The sequence below is a fragment of the Phoca vitulina genome, unplaced genomic scaffold (assembly GCF_004348235.1).
Source record: "Phoca vitulina isolate PV1807 unplaced genomic scaffold, GSC_HSeal_1.0 scaffold21, whole genome shotgun sequence".
NCBI classification, from domain to species: domain Eukaryota; kingdom Metazoa; phylum Chordata; class Mammalia; order Carnivora; family Phocidae; genus Phoca; species Phoca vitulina.
In genome coordinates, this window is record NW_022589724.1 from 663,449 (window position 1) to 686,687 (window position 23,239).

Consider the following 23,239-nt stretch of genomic DNA (forward strand, 5'->3'; position numbering starts at 1 on the left):
AGTTGTCCAAGGGTGCATTTACTAGCAACTGGAACAGGGATCTCTGCCGAGGGAGGGATTTTCTGGGGAGTTGGGTACCTCACAAAATATAGGAAACCCTCAAGTCAGGTTCAGTGATAACCTCAGTGTCAGGTCTGGCCACGCAGGACTCTGGCTGGCTGTGTGGGAAAGAGACAAACTCTAGGAGGGTCAGACCAGGACATTCTAGGTAGTCGTGCATTTACCCAGGGAGCATTCACTGTGGCTGAATCACGTGCAAGACACTGTGTGAGGGGCAAGTGAAGCTGAATCAAAATTAGTGAGACCTACCTGTCCTTCAGGAAACACCTACTCTGGATGTTCTGCACTCCCATCTTTGCCGGTAAACCAACATACAAGCACACCCAGAAAGAGGAGAGTGGACAGGGGGTGAGGAACGTGAGTGGCTGGGACACTTGTCCCTGGTAGTGGAAGGCTGGCAGGCTCTGGGAGGTGTGAAGAAAGAGGAGCAGGCTGAGGGGGCAGGGGGCATAGGCAGGAAGAGTGGAGAGCTTGCTGAAGCAGGGAGGGGCAAGGTGGGAACCAGACGTGGGGGCCTCTGTGGTCATCTAGGACTGTGAGTTGGGTTTGGCAGGGGCGGCAGAGTTGGCGGGGCGGTGGCGGGGGGGGGGGGGACTTCTGAGCCAGAGAGAGGGCAGGTCTGAGCGGTATTTTAGGAGGGTTATGTGGCAGTGGTGGGGAGGATGAATGGAACTCAGAGTCCTAGAAAATAGTCTTTTCATCATAATTCCGTACAAGCCTGAGGCCTGAATTCGGAGCCCTTCAACCATGTAATCTGAGAAACAGATGGTCTTCTTTAGAGACGCGTTCAACTTCCTACTTAGAGCCAAGCGCTGTGTTGATATTGCCCGCAGAGGTTGGTTTTAACCAAGCAAAGAAGAGGGGATGGATTTTCTTGACTACCATGGCTCGGAGTTACATCTGTCTCCTTCAGTTTTCAGAACAATTAGTGCGCTGCTCTGGACGCTCCTGACAGCCCTGAGGCGCCCCCTTGCACTGGCAGGGAGGGAATGGGTTCCGAACAGTTTCACTGCTGCGGGTGGGGCGCTCCGGTTGCTACGGGCTATCTCCTCCCACCTCCGAGAGGAAGTGAGGGCGGGGCTAGCGGGGCTCCCGCCCCTCTGCGTTGCCCTGGAGACCAAGCGCGTCCCGTTGCAGTGGAGCCTGGAAGGGCCCTGGCCGACCTGAGTGGTGGTGCCTTCTTGCAGGTGGGGCGCCGGGCCTACCTCCATCGCCCGGGCTTAGAGGGGAGGGCCGGGGACTGCCCCCACCACCCTTTCCTCTGTAGGCTGGCGGGGCTGGTGGCACGAGAGGAGCCTGCTGCGTCTTCTCAGCATACAGTAGGTGCCTAATTAGCATGGCCAGAGTCAGCCTGCTCCCTCCCTCCACTACCCCCTCTCTGTCCACTCGTGGCGGGGAGTAGCGGAGGGGGTAGTCAGCGGTCCTTGAACCATGTTCAGCTCCAGGTTGGGGGTTCAAGGCCAGCTTGAAATCCGAACTGACACCTTGGGCACGTTGACTTTCCCAGGAGAGCTTGGGAGCGTGAAACACAAAACAATAACCATTTATTATTATTCTTTACCCCCTCAAGTCCCTTTCGGATTTGCACCCTGCTTGGCTGGAAGAGCCAGCCTTCTCTGTGAGTTCTGTTCTTGCCTGAGGTTTGTTTCCTTTTTGCTTCTTTGCCCCTCTCCTCTTTTTTGTTTAAAATGAAAACCCTGATGCCTGAGACGAGCCCCATGCTTTCTCTCAGAGCAGTAGGGTGGGGGTGGGGGTGGGGGTTGCTGGGTGGGCCTTGTCCTAGGCGGAGGACTTGTCCTGGGGGTGCAGGCATCAGTTTCTCAACCTCGGTCGGAATGGAGACCAAACCCCAGACAGGATTCCTGGACAATGAATTCCCAACAGGGTCGTTCAGCCGGCGGTCAAGCCAAGATGTCCTCAGTGGGGAAGGTGACCCAGGTTCCCAGCGGGAAACTCTACCAGCAGATCTTCGAGGCTGAGGTAGGTCTGTCCCTCTGTCACCCCCTTCCCTCTCCTCCCCAAACTTCCCTCCCTCTGAAGGCTTTTTTGCTTGGGAATCCAATGAAATAAGGCTTTGAAATTCCTTCGATTTTAAAAATAATTCTTATTGGTTCTTAAAACATAGGAATACAAAATTGGAATGTCTATTTTTAAAAATTAAAAAAAATTACATTAAAATTTTAATTTAATTAAATTTAATTCAAACTTAAATTATTCAGAAATAGCCAGAATTAACCAATGGATGTCTTGGGACCTTCTTCTATGCACAGAAGGATTTCTAATTTTTTCAATTTAAAAATGGGCTTGATTCTATACCAGTGTCTTGAAACCTGCTTTTTCCCTGTTAATGGTATCACAAGGACCTTCCCCGTGTCAAGGGACATTCATGTCCTGCCTAGTTGTTAATCTCGGACTTCCCATCATGTATTAAAGTAATACCCTCTTGACAACCATATAGGTTGCTGGAATTGCTTTGATGTCTATAAAAAACTGCACAGACAAGAACAATATCTTACTGTACTGCTTATTTAAAAGGGATTTTCATTCCTACTTTGAGCTCTGAATAATGCTCTCTGTAGAAGGCTTGGAAATTATACAAGTATAAGGAAACCAAAGAAACAAGTGACTCACGTGATCCAGCTGCCTGGAAGCAACACACCATTCTTAACAGTTAGCACACTTTCTCCGGGTCATTTTTCTATGAGTTTAAAAATTTGAGATCCTATTGTATAATTTTGGTTATAATTTTTGATTTATGCTTTTTATTGATATGTTTATGGTCTATCATAAGCGTTTCCCTGTGTCATAAAAAATCCTTTGTAAGTCGGGGCGCCTGGGTGGCTCAGGCGTTAAGCATCTGCCTTCAGCTCAGGTCATGGTCCCAGGGTCGTGGGATCGAGCCCCACATCAGGCTCCCTGCTCTGCGGGAAGCCGGCTTCTCCCTCTCCCACTCCCCCTGCTTGTGTTCCCTCTCTTGCTGTGTCTCTCTGTGTCAAGTAAATGGATAAAATCTTAAAAAAAAAAAAAATCCTTTGTAAGTCTCATCCTCAATAAATGCCTAACATTCCATTGAAGGGACATACCGAGTTTACTCAACCAGTCCTCTATAATTGGACAGGCCCATTTTTCTAATTCCTTGTGATTACAAAAGATGCTGGGATAAGCACCTTGGCCCTCATCAAAATTTCTTAAGAGATACCTTTCTAGATGGCTGAATGTTTTGGGGGAGTGCATGGTTCATACCCTGGGGTTTAAGGCCTCCCTGCAATGTGCCTTCCTGCTGGCAAGTTCCCCCGTGACCTTATAAGACTGCAGGGTCAGGCCAGGGTGCTGGGGAGCCTGCAGCTCTGACCCCACACTGGGATCTTTTGTGGATTCAGGCACAGCTGGTCCGCTCTCTGGTAGCCTCCAGGAAGCGTGCCTTGGACAGGTCTATGACCCCCAAGAATGGCAGGAAGCCCTTGATGAAGAAGACGGATATTCCTGAAGGAGAGATGATGTCTGCCCGGCAGCAGAAGTGGGCACACAGCCTACCCAATGACTGGGTCACAGAAAACCCTGTTCTCTACAGGTAGGTCCTGCGGTCCCCACCGCACTGCCACACACTGGGCGTGATATGTCAGAGTCTTCAAAAACTCAGACGATCTCACACAAAATGAGTGCCAGGTAGGAATGAAGTCCCAGGTACCTCCTCTGAAAGAGGTACTTTGCAGGACTCTGTGCTGCTCCCTTCCTTCCTCCTCCCCCCCCCCCCCAGTAATGATTGATTGAGTGCCTAGGGTCAGGTACTGGGTTTGGGATCCCACCCTCCCAGAACTTGAAGCCTTGATAGTAAATAAATAAGCAAGTCCCCCCAAAGGTGGGAAGACTCTGACCCAGAGGATGAGCGATGGTGCAGAAGTCAGGAAAGCCCCAGATGAAGGGCAGCACCTGAGACCAGAGGATGAGGGGAGGGAGGCATGGGGCAAGGCTCTGAGGCAGGAAGGGCTTGGTCCCCTCCAGAAGGCCGAAGAAGTCAGTGGGCCTGGGGGAGAGGGGCGGGAGATGAGGCTAGGAGAGGCCTGCTGACCACAGTCAGGATTTTGGACTACTGAAGTGAGCAACTGATTTGCCTTTTGAAGGCCTTCTGGCTGCTGTGTGCGGAATGTGGGGAGTATGCCATTTCAGCTCCCTGAGCTCAGACTCCTCAAGCAGGGAAAAAGGAAAGAAAGGGACAAGGAGAGGCTGCATCTACCTCACCGGGGCGCCGGGGAGAATGTAGCAGGAGCTGAGCGTCCCTTGGCTCTGCAAGCTCAACACAAGCCACAAACCCTTCTCTGGTCTGGGACTCTGAAGGGGAAGTCAGCCTTTCTCGACCTGCCCTTGTTTTCCCTTTCACCTGCTTTCGGGCAGAGATTGACCCAACGCTGGGTAAAGGGCTCTGCCCCAACCTACCTTTGACTTTTCCCAGGGAAATCTCCCCTGAGGCTTCTTTTTCTTTTTTCCTTCTTTCTTTCTTTCTTTTTTTTTTTTTAAGATTTTATTTGAGAGAAAGAGAGATAGTGAGAGAGAGAGAGCACGAGCAGGGGGAGCAGCGGAGGGTGAGGGAAAAGCAGGCTTCCCGCGGAGCAGGGAGCCCAATGCCAGGCTCAATCCCAGGACCCTGGGATCATGACCTGAGCCGAAGGCAGACACCAAACCGACCGAGCCACCCAAGCGCCCCTCCCCTGAGGCTTCTGACCCTCAGCACCCTTAACTGCCTCCAGAGGGGTAAACCCACTGGCCACCCAAGCCCAGACTGGAGGTCAGTGTTCTCTAGCCCCTGTGCTTATGCCCAGTGCAGGGGTCCAGAGGCACAGATGGCAGGGGCCGGTCGATGCTACCCCTACTTCCCAGGAGGATGGTCTTGCAGCAGGGTCTAAGCCCCCTCTCAGCTGACCTGAGAGTCACCTGTGCCTCCCAAGGGTCCCCTCTTCCCCAGGGTTTAGCCACTCACTATCCCGATAACCAGGTCAGTCAGGAGCTCTTAGCCCCTACAGGACAGTGTTTTAGGAAAGGCACTTCTCATGGAGGGTGCTGGCCTTGTGCTGTGCTTGCTTCCTGGGACAGACAGACAAAGCTAGGTCTGCCCTGGACAGAGATCCAGAGGACAACCTGCTAAGCTCTGCCACCCTCAGATGACTAGGGTCACTAACTCAGCATTGGCGTCTCTCTTGTCCCCTTCTTGAAAATTCAGCCAGCCAAAGCCAGCCAATTTGTGTGTTCCTTCAGCCAGGGCAGGGCCTCTGGGTGAGTGGAAGAGGAGCCCAGTGTAGGGATAGATCAGCACCAATGTAAACCAAGTCCTTGGGTCAAGTGGCCGAGCCATCGGCATTCCTATAGTCAGAGCACCCGGACTTCCATGGGCATCTGATTGACGGGGTTGAAAGACCCACCTCTGCAGGGTCAGCCCAGGCTGGTAAGGCTGCAGTGAGGACTGCATGAGAAATGACTACAAAGCACCACACGTGTGGGGGCCCTGAGGAATGGCAGGTGTCATTGAGACCTGTTGCATTTCTGTGCTGCTTTGTCCTGTGGACAGTGCATTCAGGGATTTTTATTCCAAAGCTAAGGTCGTGCTCACCCACCCTGCTCCTCCCGCTGAGATAGTTTGTCCTGGGGTTTCAGCTTTCTCCTCCCACCCCCAAACTCCATGGACCATGGACCTTGGCCTCACACATGTGGGTCTGGGAGTCTCAGCTCTGCTTTGTACAGTGACTTCTCTAAGCCCCTTCCCCTGTCCTGGACAGTGGGGTTACCCCAAATGCCTCACAGGATGGGTTGCTGAAGGAGTAAATGCTGAGTGCTTAGCACCGGCCTGGCTTTCCCAGGCTGGTTATGCCCCTTCCAGTCCTCAGTGTCCCCATGTGGAAGTGGCTCTTGCCTACTACCCACATGTGGTTTGCAGCCAGAGCAGAAGCAGACCCTGATTCCTTGTCTAGGGACCATCGTGCCTGCCGGCAGCAGATGGCTGTTGGGAGACTGGCACGGCCTTGGGGCTGTCGGGATGGAGTGGGCCTGGGTTATCACCAATACCCAGGGTCCCTCTGAGGACTCCCTTGTGTGCCAGAGCTGCCCTGGTGTGGGGGAGTGGGCTGCTGGGGGTTTACTGTTTCTTCTGCTTGTGCCTCAGGGAAAAGGAAATAATCAAGAAGAAAAAAGCTCAAGAAAGTGAGAGCACCATTGCCGCCCGAGAGGTCCGGGGCCTCATGGACACCATCGGTGAGCCTCTGTTCAACCGTGAGGGCAGGCCCGGCTCTCTCCCCTCGGCCTCCTTCCCTCAGCCTCCTCCCCTGAGCCTCCAGCCCTGGGCCTTCTCCTCAACAGGGAGCTGGGGAGGGGGCAAGGGGCTCTGCACACTCAGCATTTACTGATGAAAATCAGTTGGGAACGGATGTTTTTTTACTGCAGTTTCACAAGAGGATTTCAGTCTACATTGTCTTCCTTCATACTGTGGAGGAAGGCGCTTTTTCTTTATGATTAAAAAAATAATACATGCTTACTCTAAGTAATCCCTACACCCAACGTGGGTTCAAACTTACAACAGGCACCCCCTAATATACACTTACTGTGGAAAAACAAAGGAAGGAGATAAGCAGAAAGTAAAAAGTCTCCCTTCACAATAGCACTGCCTCCTCCCGAGAATGGCCCCTACCGTGAAACCACATGGGACGTACAATATCTAGGTTCCCACATAGATTCAGGGGACAGCAGAGCACAGGGCAGGAACGCAGACCCTAGAGCAGACGGCCCACATCCAAACCCCTGCTCAGGCCATGCCTGAGCGTCCTCACTTGTAAAATGGGGCTGATGAAATAGAACCCGCCTCTCGGCCTCTTCAGGAGTGGTGATTGAGTTAGAACAATGCCTGGTACATGGTAAGTGCTATATAAGTGTTGGTTATTCATATTTGTATGTATATGTGCTTCTATAAAACTTTTTTAAAAACATAACTAGTCCCATTCTATATGTCCCATTTGGATACTTTCTGGCATTTAACTGTAGATGCGAGACTTCATTCCTTATAGCACTTAGGGATCACCTCTGTCTTTTCTCTTTTTCCTTAAGTCTGTGACACTGTGGCCTGGTTTTGGGGTCCGTCTCCTGAGCCAAGGCACTTTCTGCCTTGCTGACTTTTTCTGGGTGCTCTGCCCTTGCTTTGAAGCTCTGAGGACAGCCCCCTCACCTCTGTTGTTCTCCCTCAGTTCCCCAGAGGCCCTGCACCGTGGGAGGCGCCATGGGAATGGACTCCAAGAGGCGGGGCTACGAGAGTGCTCTGGGGAGCTTTAAGGAGGAGATTGCTCAGATTGGGATGGTGAGAGTCCTCCCTCTCTCCCCTTCTGTTCCTGGGCCATTCTCAAGCCAGGCTTGTCACCGCACCCCCCCCCCCCCCGCCCGCCCCGGCTCAGAGGTCCTGAGTGGCTCACCAGTGGTGTAGACGGAATCAGAGTAGCCATGTTTGAGTGTCCATTATGAGTGCTCGAGATGAGCACAGCTTCTAAGTCAGGTACCATTATTACTCCTACTCTGCAGGTGAGGCCCAAAAAGTCTTGCCTGACTTGGCACGTAGGGGGCCAGGTGGGAACCGGACTCCAGGGCTGATGCCAAAGCCCAGACCTTGAGCTCCCTGCTCAGTCCTGCTGGGGCGTGCTGGTCTTCCCACCCCCTGCCAGTCGTCACCTCACTCATCCGTCCCTCTACTTTCGCCCGTGGCTCTGTGGCTGTGGTCACGCAGCATAACTGAGCCTCAGTTTCCTCATCGGAAGTAAACTCGGAATTCTTTCACTGGGCACTTCGTTCATGAACATTTGCTGAGCCCCAACCAGGGACCAGGCCCGAGGTCAGTACCTACTCCAGACCAAGAGAGTCTGAGGACGAGGGCTCAGCCCGGAGTGCAGTGCCCAGCACGTGGCCCGTGACCGATGGAATGGGGCCTGCCCTTGTGCTCTGGCTGTGAACGAATTCGTGAATCCTAGCGCCTTAGTTCTAGGGAATGGTGATCAGTTTCAAGGCAGGACGACAGCAGGCACTTCCCCATCACAGGCCCGGGGTGGGAGGAAGGGCCGGGCTCTCTGGTGGCGTTGCTACCGTGGCCGTTGCCCTACTGGCCCGTTTTAGGAAATGGAACCTTTCATCTTGGAGCCAGGAGCTCTTCTTTTAAAAAAGCTGGCCGAGTCGGATGAAGACATTGACCGGCTCTTCAAAAAGGTGGAAAGCGACACCAACCTCGAAGACTACACCATCCAAGTACGGGTTCCCTTGTGGCCAGGCCTGCCCCACCCGGGTCCTGCTCCTCCCCTCGCAGCCCATCTGTCCTCCCAGCCTGACCCAGGCTTCTTGGCATAGACCCTGCTGGAGCTGTGGGATCAGGTGGCTGAGAAGTTCCAGTTCCAGAAGCAGGGGATCAAGGAGCTGGATGAGGCCCTGTACGAGGCCGAGTTCTCCCGGGTAGATAAAGTGAGTTGGCCTGCACGTGGGCTTGTGGTGATTTTCACCTGTGGGATTTGTGAGGCATCGTCTGTGTCCTTTTCGGTTTCTAGGAAAAGAGAGTCGCTAACAATGGCAACTTGTTGTTTCTAGCTCAAAGGCGTGTTGAAGAAATATGTGGAAATCATAGAGAAAACTTCCTACCTCATGCAGCCCGAAGTGTACAGGCTGATAAATAAGGAAGCCATGGTGAGTGGTTTGCATGTGCCAGGGATCAGCCCCCAGATAGAGCAGGACCTGAGGATGCCCCAGAGCCTGGTGTCACAGGAACGAATGTTTTCTCCTGGGTCACATTTCCAGGTAACTCAGGTTGGTCACTTGGGTTCTGAACCAGAGTTTTTGTTAAGTATTTTCAATAGAAATCTTTCCAAATTACATGGCACCCATCCCTGCTGTCTTAATCCCAGTGACCTAGCACAGCGTCCCTGGTTTGAGCACGGATGTATTTTACGAGCATGCCTGGGTCCTGTCTCAGCTTACCATGTGCAGTGCAGTGGGTGCTAGATGATGGGGCTGTCCTGCTCTCCGGGTGCTTTGTGCCCTCCTAAGTGACCCCAGCCTGCTCTGTTTTTCTAGTGGTTCTTGTCTGCCTTCCTGCTGGCTGCCAGTGTATGTTGTTAAAGCATGCTCTTCCTCCTGGCTCTTCCCCACTGCTTCCCTGTCCACACCCCACCCTTGCCCAGCTGCTTTCTTTGGGTGTAGAAAACAAGAAATTCAAGGTTCTGCACCTTGGAGTCCTGGACAAAGCACAGACAGGGAGCGGGCACAGACCTCCCTCTCCACTGCCCAGACACACAAGCTTCCGACGTCACTCTGCTCCGGCACCTGGAACTCCCTGTCCATAAAATGGGGATCACAATCCTTAAACACCAATACTTATTGGGGGGAGGGGGGTAAAAGACGGCTCAGCAGTGGCCGCAGTTGTTTGAGACAAGCAAGAGTCCCTAACTTTTATCCATTTGCTCTATTTGGGGGGTGGTCAGAGTTAGCAGCGACCTGGGGATGTTTCATTGTTTGACTTCCACACCCTTATTATACTCATTATAACAATTGGCACTCGCTCCTTACTCCATGTGCATTTATCTCATTTAATTTCACAAAATCCCTAGGCTGCCAATAACATTATCTTCGTATTATGGCTGCAGAATTGGAGGTTGAGGAAAAACCTGCCGGTGCCCCCCCAGCTAGGAAGTATAGCTGGCAACACCCCTCAGGTTCCAGTGAAAATTGTTACTGGAATTTCTGCCAGTTGAGCTTTGTTCTCACCCTTGCGCCAGGGTGGCGCCTCGAGGGCTTTGGGCAGCTGTGGAGACGTTTGGCTGTTGCACGCCTCGGGGGCATGGGAGAGACTGCTCTCATAAAGGGGGCAGGCTACCAAGTAGCAGGACAGTGCCACACAATGAAGAATTGTCCCCACTGCCATGCCAAGGATGCCCAGGGGAGGGTCACTGGGAGGACTGAGGAAGAATGTCCTAGCTCTGGCCTCATTTGGTAATTGGGTCTTCTCATCACAACCATATGTAACTGATCCCTGATGGCATGAGCGCTCTGCTTTTGGAACAAATTTATTAAAAAAAAAAAAAAAAAGAACAAACAGTTAAAGAGTAAGAGCCCACGAGAGTGCTCATCTCCAGTGAACTAAAATCGGCTACTTTAACGATCTGATATGGTCTTGGGGCTGGGTTGAAGGTACATGGTTAAGTCAGGGGTCATAGGTAAGCCTTCAGGAAAGACCCCTGTCACTGTCCATGGCCGCTCAGCCCCAGGCAACTGCATTGAGTGCCCAGTGACCCCTCAGTGCCCCTCAGATGCTGCCTCTGCCCTACTCGGCCCCGCTGCACCCCAGGCCCTCTGCCTGCCCCTCACCTGGCCCCCCTTCCCGCTCTCCCTCTCCAGCTGAGCCTCGCTCTGAGCTTGGCGAGCCCCTGCCTCGTGCAGAGCCCGCCTGCCTGTACCACAGGTCATAAACCAAGCCCTACTGGGCAACCGGAGGGCCATCGCCCAGCTGTTCATCAACCTCACGGAGGCCACGCTGCAGCAGGAGCTGGAGAGCCGCCGCCGCTGGCAGGGCCTGGTGGACGCCTGGAAGGCTCTCAAGAAGCAGGCCCTGGTGCGGAGTTTCAGGTCCGTGGCTGCCCGCCCTGCCCACAGCTCTTCCCCAGACCCACTGGGAGGCCGGCTCAGCAGGCCGGGGGCCCCGCCCTCCCTTATTGTCAGGACTCCAGAGTGCTGCTCTTCTTCTGGGGGTAAAAATATGTGCTTCTTCTTCTTCCTCTTTTTTTTTTCCAAGTCACAGTAGATCAAAGTATAAAGAAGAAATTTAAAATCACCAGTAATCTCTCGCCGTAGGGAGAAGCACAGCTGATATTTTGGTATATTTCCTCCCAAGCTTTTTTAGACCCACACTGCATATGTCGCCTTGTATCTTAATTTTCTTCATAAACATTATCACGTAAGCATTTTCTGAGCCCAGTACAAATTGTTTGAAAACATCAGGCTGATTATCTGCCCAGTTTCCACTCTACTGCTACACATAACCCTGTGTCACTGGGCCAAGGAGAATGGGAGTCCCTCAGGCTTTGATACCTCCTGCCCTCTGGTATCGAGGTTCACCTCGGGGAGGGAGGGAGAAGGCCCATCTCCGTGCTGCCTCCGCCAGGTGACCCTTTGGTTAATACTGACACAAGGATCCTGCAGCTCCTGGCCAACAAGCAAGGCTTTCTTTTGCTTGCTGGGCAGAGATGTCTGAGGATGCCTAAGAATGTCTGTCCATCTGCGCTGTGGCTCTGCGGATGGGAGGCCCATCTGAACACCTGAATTTCCAGATGAGAACACCAGAGTCTGACACCGGGGCTGGAAGAGAAGTGTACTGAGACCTAGCTCCACCTGTACTTTCCTGTGACCTTGATCAAGCACTTGAACATAGTGGAGCTTTTCTTTCCTTATGCAGAGCAGGCACGATGATGGGCCAGCATTAGGGTTTCAGTGATGATCAAGATGCTATGTGGAAAGTGACTGGTCGGGGCCTGGGCCTGGAGGTTGTTACAAATGTCAATGATCACCAACAGTGATGTCAGGAGCTGACATTTACGGGGCATTTCCCCTGCGCCAGGCTTGGTGCTAGGGGCTTTGCTTGCAGTATCTTACTGGGTCCTTATAGGTACCAGGTAAGGAAGGTACTCTTCATTAGCTCGATTACAGACAAGGAAACAGATTCACAGGAGGGGAGTGACTTGCCCAAGGTCATACAGCTGGCAGGCAGGAGTCGGGACCCACACCGAGATCTCTGCCTGTTGGTCCCATGCTCTTAGCCAGAGCCTCACTGGCAGCCCTGTGGTTCTTCTCTCCCGCCTCGCACCCTCCCTCCTCTCATCATTGTCCCAGTGGCCCCCGATGGGGAGGAAGCAGCTGGAGTGGTGTAAGGGTGCTTAGGTTCTGAATGTTCTTACCATGAGTCTCATCCCCTCTCTCCCACCTGCCCTGCCCCTCCTCTCCTCTCTGTGGTGCCAACGCATCTGGATACCCAGTGAGTTCATGGCCAGTGAGAGGATCCGGACTCCTCCAGCTGTGAAGAAGGAGATAGAGAGCATGCTGAAGAACCAGAAAGCCCTGCAGCAAAAGCGGCTGGAGCATCTCCGCACCATCTGGTATGCTGGGAGGGGGCTCCAGCGAGGGATGCTATGGGGGAGGCAGGCACAGTCCTCAGCATTGACCATTCTCCTGGGGCATCCTCCAGGCCGAGCCAGCTCCTTGTTCCCTAGTCCTGTGCCATCCACCTGGGCCCACGTTCTGGGGCATTCCAGCCCCAATGACAACAAAGAACATGACTGTGCCAAAAAACTTGGAAGGAGGCGTTGGCAAAGGGGGGCAGGGTGAGCGGGGGAGGAGGGGCCAGGTTCAGGGGTTGCACTTTTTCCCGAGAGCTGGTGGGGAGCAGAGTGGCTCCATCAGCCTTGCAGTTTGGAGGGCGAGCTGGAGGGTCTGAGGCTGGAGCCTGGAGGTCAGTGAGGGGGCTGCTGCCATCAGACAGGGAACCTGTTAGAGGCTGTGCACGCTCCCCTCAACCCTGGGCTCACCCAGCTCTGATCCCATAGTAAGCTGTTTGGTGAGGCGCACAGTGAATGTCCTAGACCCTGGAAGCCCACTGCCTGGGGATCCTATAGCATCCACTCTGAGCAGCAGGACGGAGCCTGGGTGGTCCTGAAAGTGGAGAAGCTTCACGTGCTGGGAGATGCTCCTCCTCTTCCGGTGTACCTTGGTTCCTCCCACCCCTAACCCTGGTAACCCAGGCTTACCTGCTTGTCTCCCCACCACAGAGCCTAAGTTCTCCTAGGATACCAATGACAATTAGAACCCCACACAATCTCCCCCAGGGCAGGCACTTTTTCATACAGGTGCAAAATTAACAAGGTGGATAAAAATCTCAACGTAAGATAAAGTGCTTTTCTTGTTTTCTGTAACTCCACTTTTTCCGACTGAGTCCCTGTTTACTAAACTGGGCCAAACTCAGTCTTTCTTGGGGTTGTATCCATTGAGGTGAAGCCGTGAATCCCCATCCATCACAGGCCCGGTGAAGGGGTCTGTTCCTCTGTATTTGATCCACCCACATGCCCTGGGGCAGCTGCTGCAGCAACCTTGAGGAGGCTACTCTGCACCCCTGTGGCCTCACACCCAGGCAGCTGTTTCGCTCTGGGTACCTGGCTCTTACACCTGCCCCCCCAACCCCGGGCCTTCGACCAGGAAGGAGGACCCAGGTTCCCACTGCCAGGCAACCGCAGTCCTCTCTGTCCGCCCCTGCCCCCAGCTCCCTTCTGCTGGGTGAGGAGAGAGCCCTGGTCCTCCACTCTCAGCTGCCAGCCCAGCTTCCCTCCCCAGGGCTCCCGGCCCACTCCCGCCAAGGCTTCCCCTCCCCAGTGCTCTAGGCTCTCCTGAAAACTTAGATTTTGAGAACAAAATCCAGAAAGATTTCTAGGCTGCTCTCTTTTCTACCCTGCCACATCCCTCACACCAGCTGTGAACACTGGGGCCGGCTGGCTACCTGCCTGAGTGAAGGGGAGTGACAGGGCCAAAGACAGGAAAGTGCATTCCCTGGCGCTTGTGGCCCCTGCTGGGAAACTCTATGTAACGGCAGAGTGCCTGCGGGCAGAGCATGGAGCTGGTGGGTGACTTGACCTGAGCTGAGGAAGTTGGGGGCAACTCTCTGAAATCAGAGGCAAGAGTGTGCATGTGCAGGACCCAGCAGCTCTTTGCAGTGAGAGTATAGAAAGAGGGGAAGCCAGGACATGATCTGTGTCTGAAGTGTGTACTGCAAACACAAGTTTGAATGTGCAACTTAAAGTTGCAAAGCCTTGAGCATAGAATTCCAGTGAACATCAAGAGTGAAGGTTTGGGTTTGTGGTTTGTGCAAGGAGGTCTTGGCAGCACTCACAGAGCACACTGTGTAGACACCCACCTGTGTCGTCTTAACCCGCGAAGGAGCCAGGGAGCCTTATAATCAAGCCCAAGTAGCTGTCCCAAGGAACTGCCTCATATGGGGTTCCATACCCCAACCTGACGCAGAGCTCCAGGCCTTACTCCTGAAACCCCAGAGCCCCGGACCTTGCTTCTCTGTCTCTGATATAGAGCTATCAAGGGTCCTCAAACTCCCACCCTTGGGCCCCTGCTTGTTTGCAAGTAAGTTTCATTGGAACACAGCTGTGCTCATTTGTTCACATATTGTCTAAGGCTTCTTCTACTCTACAGCAGCAGAAACGAGGAAGTTGCAGGGGCGCCTGGGTGGCTCAGGGGGTTATGCACCTGCCTTCGGCTCAGGTCATGATCCCAGGGTCCTGGGATCCAACCCCGTGTTGGACTCCCTGCTCAGCGGAGAGCCTGCTTCTGCCCCTCCCCTGCGTACTCTTGTTCTCTCTCTCTCAAATAAATAAAATCTTAAAAAAAAAAAAAGATTCCTAGGGCCCCCAAGAGAGAGTTTTCCAAAGTCCTGGGAGAATTCCCATGGATTTTCTTGGATCCAATAAACATATATGCATATGATTTTAAAATAATTTTTAAATTCAATTTTTATTTTGGAGTAATGTTAGATTTACAGAAAACTTACAAAGATAGCACACAGAATTCCTGTACACTCCTTACCCACTTTCCCCTAATATCGTTATCTTACATACAAAACTAAGAAATTTACTTTCATGCATTCCCATTAACTAGACACCAGACATTTTCAGATTTCACCAGTTTTTCTACATTGCCCTTTTTCTGTCCTAGGACCCAATCCAGGACACAATATTGCACTTAGTATAATGTTTAGACTGGAGATTATGCTGTGTGCAGTCCTGTAGTTATCTTTTGCTCTTTACTGTCCCACCATAAGTAGGGTGCCCAAGACCATCCTGGGTTACACATCTTGTCCTGGTACAATCATTAATAGAATCCCTCTCTTCATTGTCAAAAATGTCCTGGTTTGGACAATAAGTTATATGGTCCTCCTTACCATATGCATATTTCCATACCATTAAACACCACCCAAAATTTAGTGGCTTAAAACAACAAGCATTTCTTGTTTCTCAGGATTCTGTGGGTTGTTTGCCACAGGGTGTTTCCCTTGGTCTGGGCTGGTCGGGCTGAGGCTAGATGGTCTAGAATGGCCTCACTCCCATGCCTGGAGCCTGGGCTGGGACAGCTGGGGCTTCTCTGGTGGCGGTGGCAAAGGAAAGCACACAAGCCTTTCCAACACGCGGTCTCGTTTTGCTAACGTCTCATTGGCTAAAGCAAATCACGTCGCCCGGCCCAGCCCAGGGGTAGAGAAATAGACTGAGGGGAGCCCCTAAGGACATTGGCCGGTTTTTCAATCTGTCGCACTATCTTTAGTGACTTCAGAAGAGAATTCACTGTACTTTATTTAGACAGAACCCTATTGTTGGATATGAAGTTTGTTGATGATTTTTTGAGTGCTTATAAACACTACTGTTAAGCATCTGTTTTAATGCATAAACTTTGTATGCATTTATATTATTATCTCGGATTCGGTTCCTAGAAGTAGGCGAGTAGTCTTTGTCAAGTGATATGAACCATTTGTTTTTTTCCATTATGGAAATTCAGTTTTCTTTTCTTTCTTTCTTTCTTTTTTTTTTAGAGAGAAAGAGAGAGCGCATGCGTGTAAGGCAGGGGAATGGAGGGGGTAGAGGGAGAGAGAGAATAGGAAGCCCACTCTAGGCCAGCTCCATCTCACCACCCTGAGATCATGACCTGAGGTGAAATCAAGAGTCAGAGACTTAACCAACTGAGCCACCCAGGTGTTCTCGGTATTATTTTCTAAGTAACAGACTTGTTAATATTAATAGACCTCTTATTTTTTTTTAATTATTATGTTATGTTAATCACCATATATTACATCATTAGTTTTTGATGTAGTGTTCCATGATTCATTATTTGCGTATAACACCCCGTGCTCCATGCAGAACGTGCCCTCTTTAATACCCATCACCAGGCTAACCCATCCTCCCACCCGCCTCCCCTCTAGAACCCTCAGTTTGTTTTTCAGAGTCCATCGTCTCTCATGGTTCATCTCCCATCCGATTTCCCCCCCTTCATTCTTCTCCTCCTGCTATCTTCTTCTTCTTCTTCTTTTTTTTAACATGTAATATATTATTTGTTTCAGAGGTACAGATCTGTGATTCAACAGTCTTGCACAATTCACAGCGCTCACCATAGCACATACCCTCCCCAGTGTCTATCACCCAGCCACCCCATCCCTCCCACCCCCCACTCTAGCAACCCTCAGTTTGTTTCCTGAGATTAAGAATTCCTCATATCAGTGAGGTCCTATGATACATGTCTTTCTCTGATTGACTTATTTCGCTCAGCCTAACACCCTCCAGTTCCATCCACATCATTGCAAATGGCAAGATTTCATTCCTTTTGATGGCTGCATAATATTCCATTGTGTATATATACCACATCTTCTTTATCCATTCATCGATCGATGGACATCTTGGCTCTTTCCACAGTTAGGCTATTGTGGACATTGCTGCTATAAACATTGGGGTGCATGTATCCCTTCGGATCCCTACTTTTGTATCTTTGGGTAATAGACCTCTTATGAGTTATATTTTTGGCACCAGGAAATCCCCAGCAAGTCAACTGTTTCTTTGATACTTACATAGATACTATACTATGGGGCTATGTGCCTTAAAGATGCTGCCTGTTCTGGTAAGCGAATATTTTATTCAAGCATGGCTTCCTTGTCATATCTTCCTTCCCCAGTGACCTTCTGCCCCCCAATTACAGCAAAGCTCAGCTGACTGAATGGCAGTCTTCTCTCAACTCCCTAAATAAGCACCTTGGTAAGTGAGGTTTGTGGGATGCCACTTGGGTCTCTTCAGAACCCTGTTCATGTAGTAGCCAGTCATTTATGTGAGAGTCTATTATAAACTCAGGAGTGGGGCATGTCCCCCTGGAGGAGAGAGGGAATGCAGATGGAAGAGTGAGCTCTGAGGGTTCATATAGGATCTCCCCATACCTTGCCTGGTAGAGCCCTTTTCCTCCCTCCCACAGCTTCCTGGTCACTGCCCAGCTGGCAGCTATGCCAGCCACATACTCTGATCCCTGAACCTTGACCCCAGCAAGGAGCCAGAGAGATGGCTCTGATGAACTCCTGTGGGGACAGGTTGGGGGCCAGGTACTGGGCATAGGAGATGCCAAGCAGGTGGTCTTATAGTCAGAGAGACATGGGTTTGACCCTCAGCTCTGTGCTGTCCCAACTGTGTGACCTTGGGGAAGGCATGACTTCTCTTGGCCTCAAACTGCTCCTCAATAAAATAGGGATCCCAAGAGGAATAATAAAGGAGGCTCAGTCGATAAGTGTCTGCCTTTGGCTCGGGTCATGACCCTAGGGTCCTGGGATCAAGCCCCATGTTGACTCTCTGCCCAGCGGGGAGCCTGCTTCTGTCCCTCCCCTGCTTATGCTCTTGTTCTCTCTCTCAAATAAATAATTTTTTTTAAAAGAGTAGTTGCAACAGAAACTTTATGGCTGGCAAAGCTGGCAGTATCTACTATCTAGCCCTTTATAGAAAATGTTTGCCAAGCCTTGCTCTAGAAGATATAGGATATTTCCATCTCCTTTGAGGCTTACAGCAACCTGGTAAGGTCAGTAGTGTCATTGTCCCCCTGTGATAGAGAAGGACTCAGAGGCATAGAGAGGAGAGGTATCCTCTACGCCCATGGTCACACAGCTAATGAAGTCACACCTGCACTTGACCTGGGTACTTTGGTTAAGAGTATCCATCATTGCTCCCAGGGCTCTCAGGTTTAAAACTACAGAGGTATTATAATTATAATACCAAGGGTAAGAGCTCCAAGACCCTAAATAATAGCAATAACTGCCATTTACCAGGCACCTCCTGGGGACGGGTGCGGGGCTGGGCCCTGATACCCAGTAGGGTGATTGCCCCTTGGGTGTTTCCCATCCAGGGCAAAAGTCAGGCCATGCAGGATGTTACAGCAAAGAGCAGACAGGTGACCAGCATGTTTCTGGGGACACAGCTTGGTTAAGGGTCATATGAGACCTTGCCAGGGAAGTGTTCATCCAGTCAAGAACTGCAAGGCAAGAGTTAGCCAAACCCAGGGATAAGGGGAGCTTTTCCGGCAGGAAGAATAGCATGTGAGGAGGCCCAGGGTCAAGACAGAGCTGGGGCCTTTGGGGAAAGGAGAACATGGTGGGGGAGGCTGGAAGATGCCGGGGGGGGGGGGGCCAGACTGTGCTGGCCGGGGGGCCATGTGGGGGAGGCTGGGCTTTCTCCGGTGGAAGTGGGAACCCAGGGCAAAGTTCTGAGCTGGGAGTGAGGAGGTCAGAGTGGGAAGAGATCAGAGGGGTACAGCAGTGGAAGCACAGATCACAGTGACTTCATGGGATGGGTGGGGATGTGCTGGCCTAGGAAGCCGCCCTGGGGCTGGAGAAACCAGCTTCAGAGCTGCTCCTCGTCAGTTCCATTGCATATCTTCCACACACACTCCCCCCGCCCCCCGCCCCTGTGTCCTCCATCTACCCAGCTTCCATCCACCCTGTCCTCCTCCTCAGCCCTCATCCAAAAACGACTGCCGCAGAATCTTTGCGCTGTGTTTCAGTTTCTAGAACTGCCAGGGACATTAAATTTCAGCTGCTTGTCTCAGACACCAAGAGTCACACCGAGTTTATTAGAAAGTGGGAAACAGTAGACGGGGAGGAGAGAAAACCAATCAGCCAGCTTCTGAGTGTTTTGCTGGCCTATTCACTTCTTAAGGAACTAAGCACAGACGTAATCAGTAAACTCTCGTTAATTTGCACCCTTGTTATTGTTTTATGATTCGGTGCAACCATCTGGAATTCCATTAGTCTTGAAACGGAGTCAAGAATCAGGGTTAGAATAGATTCAGAACAGATAAAGGCAACTCCTCATTCAAGGCCCTTATCTTGGGGTGTTGGGGACTTTGTGAGGAAGGAGATCCCAGCCCCTGCTCAGAATCGGGACCATGGATCTCACCTCGGTTATCTTCGCTAAAGAGAGAAGCTGCCTCCCTTGCGGAGGGGAAACTCTTTCTAATCTCCTCTCTTCCTTCTGGAAGAGCAGCTGACATGTTTTCTTTCTGCCCGCGGAGATACCTACCACATGGACTGCATGATGCGGATCCGCCTGCAGTACGAGAAGACGTGGCAGGAGTGCCTGGCCCATGTGCAGAAGTGCAAGGTGGGCGCCCCTCCTGGCCCGCCCCTGCCCCCCTCCAGCCTGGATCCCCTGCTTTCCTTCCTCACGCGTCCCAGGCCTTCCCTGGCCTCTGGGCATCCCTCCGCCTGGACCCCTCCTCCCCAGCCCTTCCCACCTGTCACTCAAGGTGGAGCCCAGCCCTTCCTTCTCCAGGAAGACTTCCCTGACCCCACGGATGAAGTGATACACTCTCTGATCACGTCAGGCTTCAGCCTTGACAGCCTGTACCCCTTCTAGCACTTGACATTATTGATTCAGGGCAGCTCGGATCAGGGGGGTTATTTCCAGGGCTTCGCTTTTGTAAGATAGTGCGGCCACTGCTGTCACTCCCAGCCCTCCTGTCCACCCCACTGGCCCCTGTCAGACGGTGAGACCGTGGGTCCCTCGCAAAGCACTTCAATGACAGTGCCTGCTTTTCTGGGGTACAAGGAGATATTTGGTTAAAATGCCCTCTCCCTGCCTCCCGGCTCCAACAAGTTCCTGCTCCTCCTCCCCTCATGAGTCTGTAGAGCTTTTGTTCTGCCGCCGAGACTGTGAGGTGAGCAGAATTCACGGGGAGCAGAGTGCTTCAGGGTTCCGGGCAGGGTCCGGTGCTGTGTCCCTGGGGGTTGCGCCACCTGCTCGCACAGGCTCACCTTGAATCCACGAGGTCCTGCAGGGTGGGCGTCACCAGCCCCGTCTGATGATGAGAAGACCAAGTTTGCAAAAGGCGCAGGGGCTGCCCATTTGCTCTGTGGCCTTCAGGCCAGCCACGTGCCTCTCAGTCAGCTTTTTCAGGGTGTCAAGCCTCAGAAGTAAAGCCTGGAGGGAGAGGAGGGAGGGAAGCCTTTGCCCGAGGAGAGCCTTCCCAGCACCATGCCCCTGACAGTTTCCTCCCCTCATCCAGGGGGGCAGCCTAAGACCTCCCAAGAGCCCAGGGGCCCTCAGTGCTGACCCTCATGCCCATTCTCACTTCCCTTTGTCAGGCACAGCAGGGGAATAAGTTGAAGTCAGCACACGCCCCAAGAGCGTCTTAGGCCTGACAGAGGAAGGGCGCTTGGTATTCCTATTCAGCAGCATTGGAAGTATACAGCTATAGACACTTTTTTCTTTTTTAAAGGTTTTATTTATTTATTTGACAGAGAGAGACACAGCGAGAGAGGGAACACAAGCAGGGGGAGTGGGAGAGGGAGAAGCAGGCCTCCCGCGGAGCAGGGAGCCCGATGCGGGGCTCGGTCCCAGGACCCTGGGATCATGACCTGAGCCGAAGGCAGACGCTTAACGACTGAGCCACGCAGGCGCCCCTATAGACACTTTTTATTTGTGGGAGATATTAGAGTTTGTGCATAAACCAAGGCTTTATGAATACGAAGAGACTGCTTTCCAGTCGGCATAATAGGAATTCAGTTATAGGAAGTAGGAGCCCCGTCTGACTTGCAGCCACACTGAGGCCGTAGCATGGCTGATTATGTCTCTGGGGTCTGCAGGACGACAGTTCTGAGTTCAGATCCCAGCCCCCCACTTGCCAGATGTGTGGCCTCCAGCAAGTTCCTCCACTTCTCTGAGCCTTGGTTTCCTCATCTGTCAAACAGGGCTGATGAGAATGCCTTCAGGGGATTCAGAGAGACAGCAGGGATAGTACACAGCGCCTGGACTCGGTGGGCGGACCGAGAAGGTGGACCATCCCCACTGCTGTGAGGGTTTCCCCTGAGGCTGGGTGAGAGGCAGACCTCAGGGAGGCAGGGCCAGGCCCCGAGGTGAAGCCCTCCCCGGTCCTAAGCCAGGCTCTGCCCTGTTCTCCTCCAGAAGCAGCTGCTGGACTGGAAAGCCTTCACCGAGGAGGAGGCAGAGAGCCTGGTGAGCCCGTACTTCTTCCAGACGGTGGGAGTGCTGCAGAGTGAGGTGGAGGAGAAGCTGGAGCTCTGGGATGTGCGTAGCTGGGGACCCGCACAGCTGGTGGGGGGGGGGGGCACCTGGAGTGCCAGGCTATGAGAAGACTGGAGTCTGGGGGCCCCCAGCTTTCTTGTCACCAGTGAGTCCATCTCCCTGGTCCTGGCCGCCCCCTGGGGCGGTTCTCCGTACCGAGTGCCCCCGGCTGCCCCGCGACCCCCCAGCTGCCCTCCTACGGCCGTGCCGCCCCGGGGCTGGGGTAGCGGTGCTCCTCGGAGCCCTTGCTGAGCCTGCGCATCCAAGGGCCACAAGGAGCAATAAGGGCCTGCCCAAGATGCTTAGAATCTGGAGCTGGGTGGAGAAACATTTTCTGCTAGGCGCCAGAGAGTAAATACTTCATTTCTCTGTGGGCTGTCAGGTCTCTGCAGTAACTTCTCACTCTGCTCTTGTCACACAAAAGCCACAGTGGGCAACGCCGGGACGGATGGGTGTGGCTGCGCTTCAAGACAATTTTATTTGTGAACACTGAAATTTGAATTTCATATAATTCAGTATCTTCGTGGATTCTTTTTTTTTTTTTTTCAGCCGTTAAAACATGTAAAATCTCTGCTTAGCTCTCAGGGCCACAAAAAAAGGTAGAGGGCCAAATTTAGTTCCTAGGCTAAGTTTGTTGACCCCTGGCACCAATGAGAGCATAAAATACATCCATAAAATGGGGAGAGGTGAGGATTTAACAGCAGAGTGTGGTGTTTGGCTCAGATGCTAAGAATCAGGGAGCTCCAAAGAAGGAAAGCTGCCCAGGCTGGTGTCTGGGGCGGCTCCTGCTTTCTTTGAGGCCCCACACTTCTCCTTCTTCCCACGAGTGACTTCAGTGGATATGGGACAGGTCTAGAGATGGGACTTCGGGGTCAGCCAGACTGAGGGCATGGCTTTGGGCAGACCAGAAGCTGTCCCAGAGGAGGGAGGGCTATGAGCCAAAGTGTGACCCAGGAAGATGACCCCGAGGGATGGTGCCCAGGCAGCGACGGTCAGTCCTTAGAGAGGTGGGGCCTCTACTGGCTGGCGAGGGAGCCCTGTGAGGGGGGCCTTCTCCTCACCCTGGGCCAGGTGGCCTTCAAGTCCCCTTCTCTGGGTTCTGCCGCTGCAGAAATCCTTTGAGGGCCTGGCAAAGCAGACAGAATGGCAGAGCTCGGATCTCTTCAGCTACTTCCAGGAGGCCGTGCAGCTGTGGGAGGCACATGAGAGCATGCTGTCGGCACGGGATCTGGAGCTGGAGAAGAGGATGGAGCAACAGCGGCACAAGCACAGCCTGGAGGAGCAGGTGTGGCTCCGAGTGCCCCGGGGAGCCCCGGCGGGGACAGAAGAGAGGGCCACACCCAGACGGTCAGCTGCTCTGCTTGGTGGCCTATAACCTCAGCCGGCATTCAGATTAAAAAAAAAAAAATCCCACCATATTTATGGTATCATAAATAAAAATTAACCCCAAACTTATCTGAGACTGAAATGTAAAACCTCCAGCTATAAAACTTACACAGATGGAGAAATCAAGGCTCGCCTTGGTCATGGGCTGGATGGGAGTGGAAGAAATATGCCTGTCAGGTCTGGGCTAGTGATGGGTCCTTGGACTCAAATGTGTCTGTAAGAGAGTGTGCATGAGAGACAGACAGACTAGGTGGGGGGGCGGGGGTGTGCAGAGCATCTACCTATGGCAGTCAAGCCGTGCCCACAGGAAATGAGCTGGGCCCCAACCCCACCTGCCTTCACACAGTCTAGGGAGTGGAGGGGCACACCCAGCATGTGATTTTAAATACAATTGGTGTCGAGGAGAGCATGGGACAGGCGCCTTGGGAAGGTGTAGCTGGGGCCTGCCCAGGTGGGGTGGGTATAAGGGACATGTCCCTGAGGAGTCCCATCTGAGCTGGGTCTCCAGGGATGTAAAGTAGACAGAGAAGAACATTATCGACAGAGAGAAGAGCCCAGGGCATTGAGGGTAAGTGTGGTGGCACATTTGGTGCCCCCTTTTGTAGGAAAAGTCCTGCGTTTGCTCTGAGGTACCTGCCCCTCCATTC

General features: G+C 52.5%; 1 protein-coding gene across 1 annotated transcript in view; it reads left to right on the plus strand.

Moving 5' to 3' along the window:
• The first annotated feature begins 1,760 nt into the window (after nucleotides 1-1,760).
• Nucleotides 1,761-23,239, plus strand: part of CCDC180 (coiled-coil domain containing 180) — a 64,099-nt gene continuing 42,620 nt past the window's right edge. Inside the window, 15 exon segments of the mRNA XM_032418971.1 lie at nucleotides 1,761-1,801; nucleotides 1,870-1,960; nucleotides 1,963-2,040; nucleotides 3,441-3,631; nucleotides 6,212-6,300; nucleotides 7,284-7,393; nucleotides 8,197-8,325; nucleotides 8,425-8,535; nucleotides 8,659-8,754; nucleotides 10,526-10,689; nucleotides 12,093-12,212; nucleotides 16,825-16,904; nucleotides 19,195-19,283; nucleotides 21,087-21,209; nucleotides 22,318-22,491. Coding sequence (XP_032274862.1) covers nucleotides 1,761-1,801; nucleotides 1,870-1,960; nucleotides 1,963-2,040; nucleotides 3,441-3,631; nucleotides 6,212-6,300; nucleotides 7,284-7,393; nucleotides 8,197-8,325; nucleotides 8,425-8,535; nucleotides 8,659-8,754; nucleotides 10,526-10,689; nucleotides 12,093-12,212; nucleotides 16,825-16,904; nucleotides 19,195-19,283; nucleotides 21,087-21,209; nucleotides 22,318-22,491 — 1,686 coding nt within the window.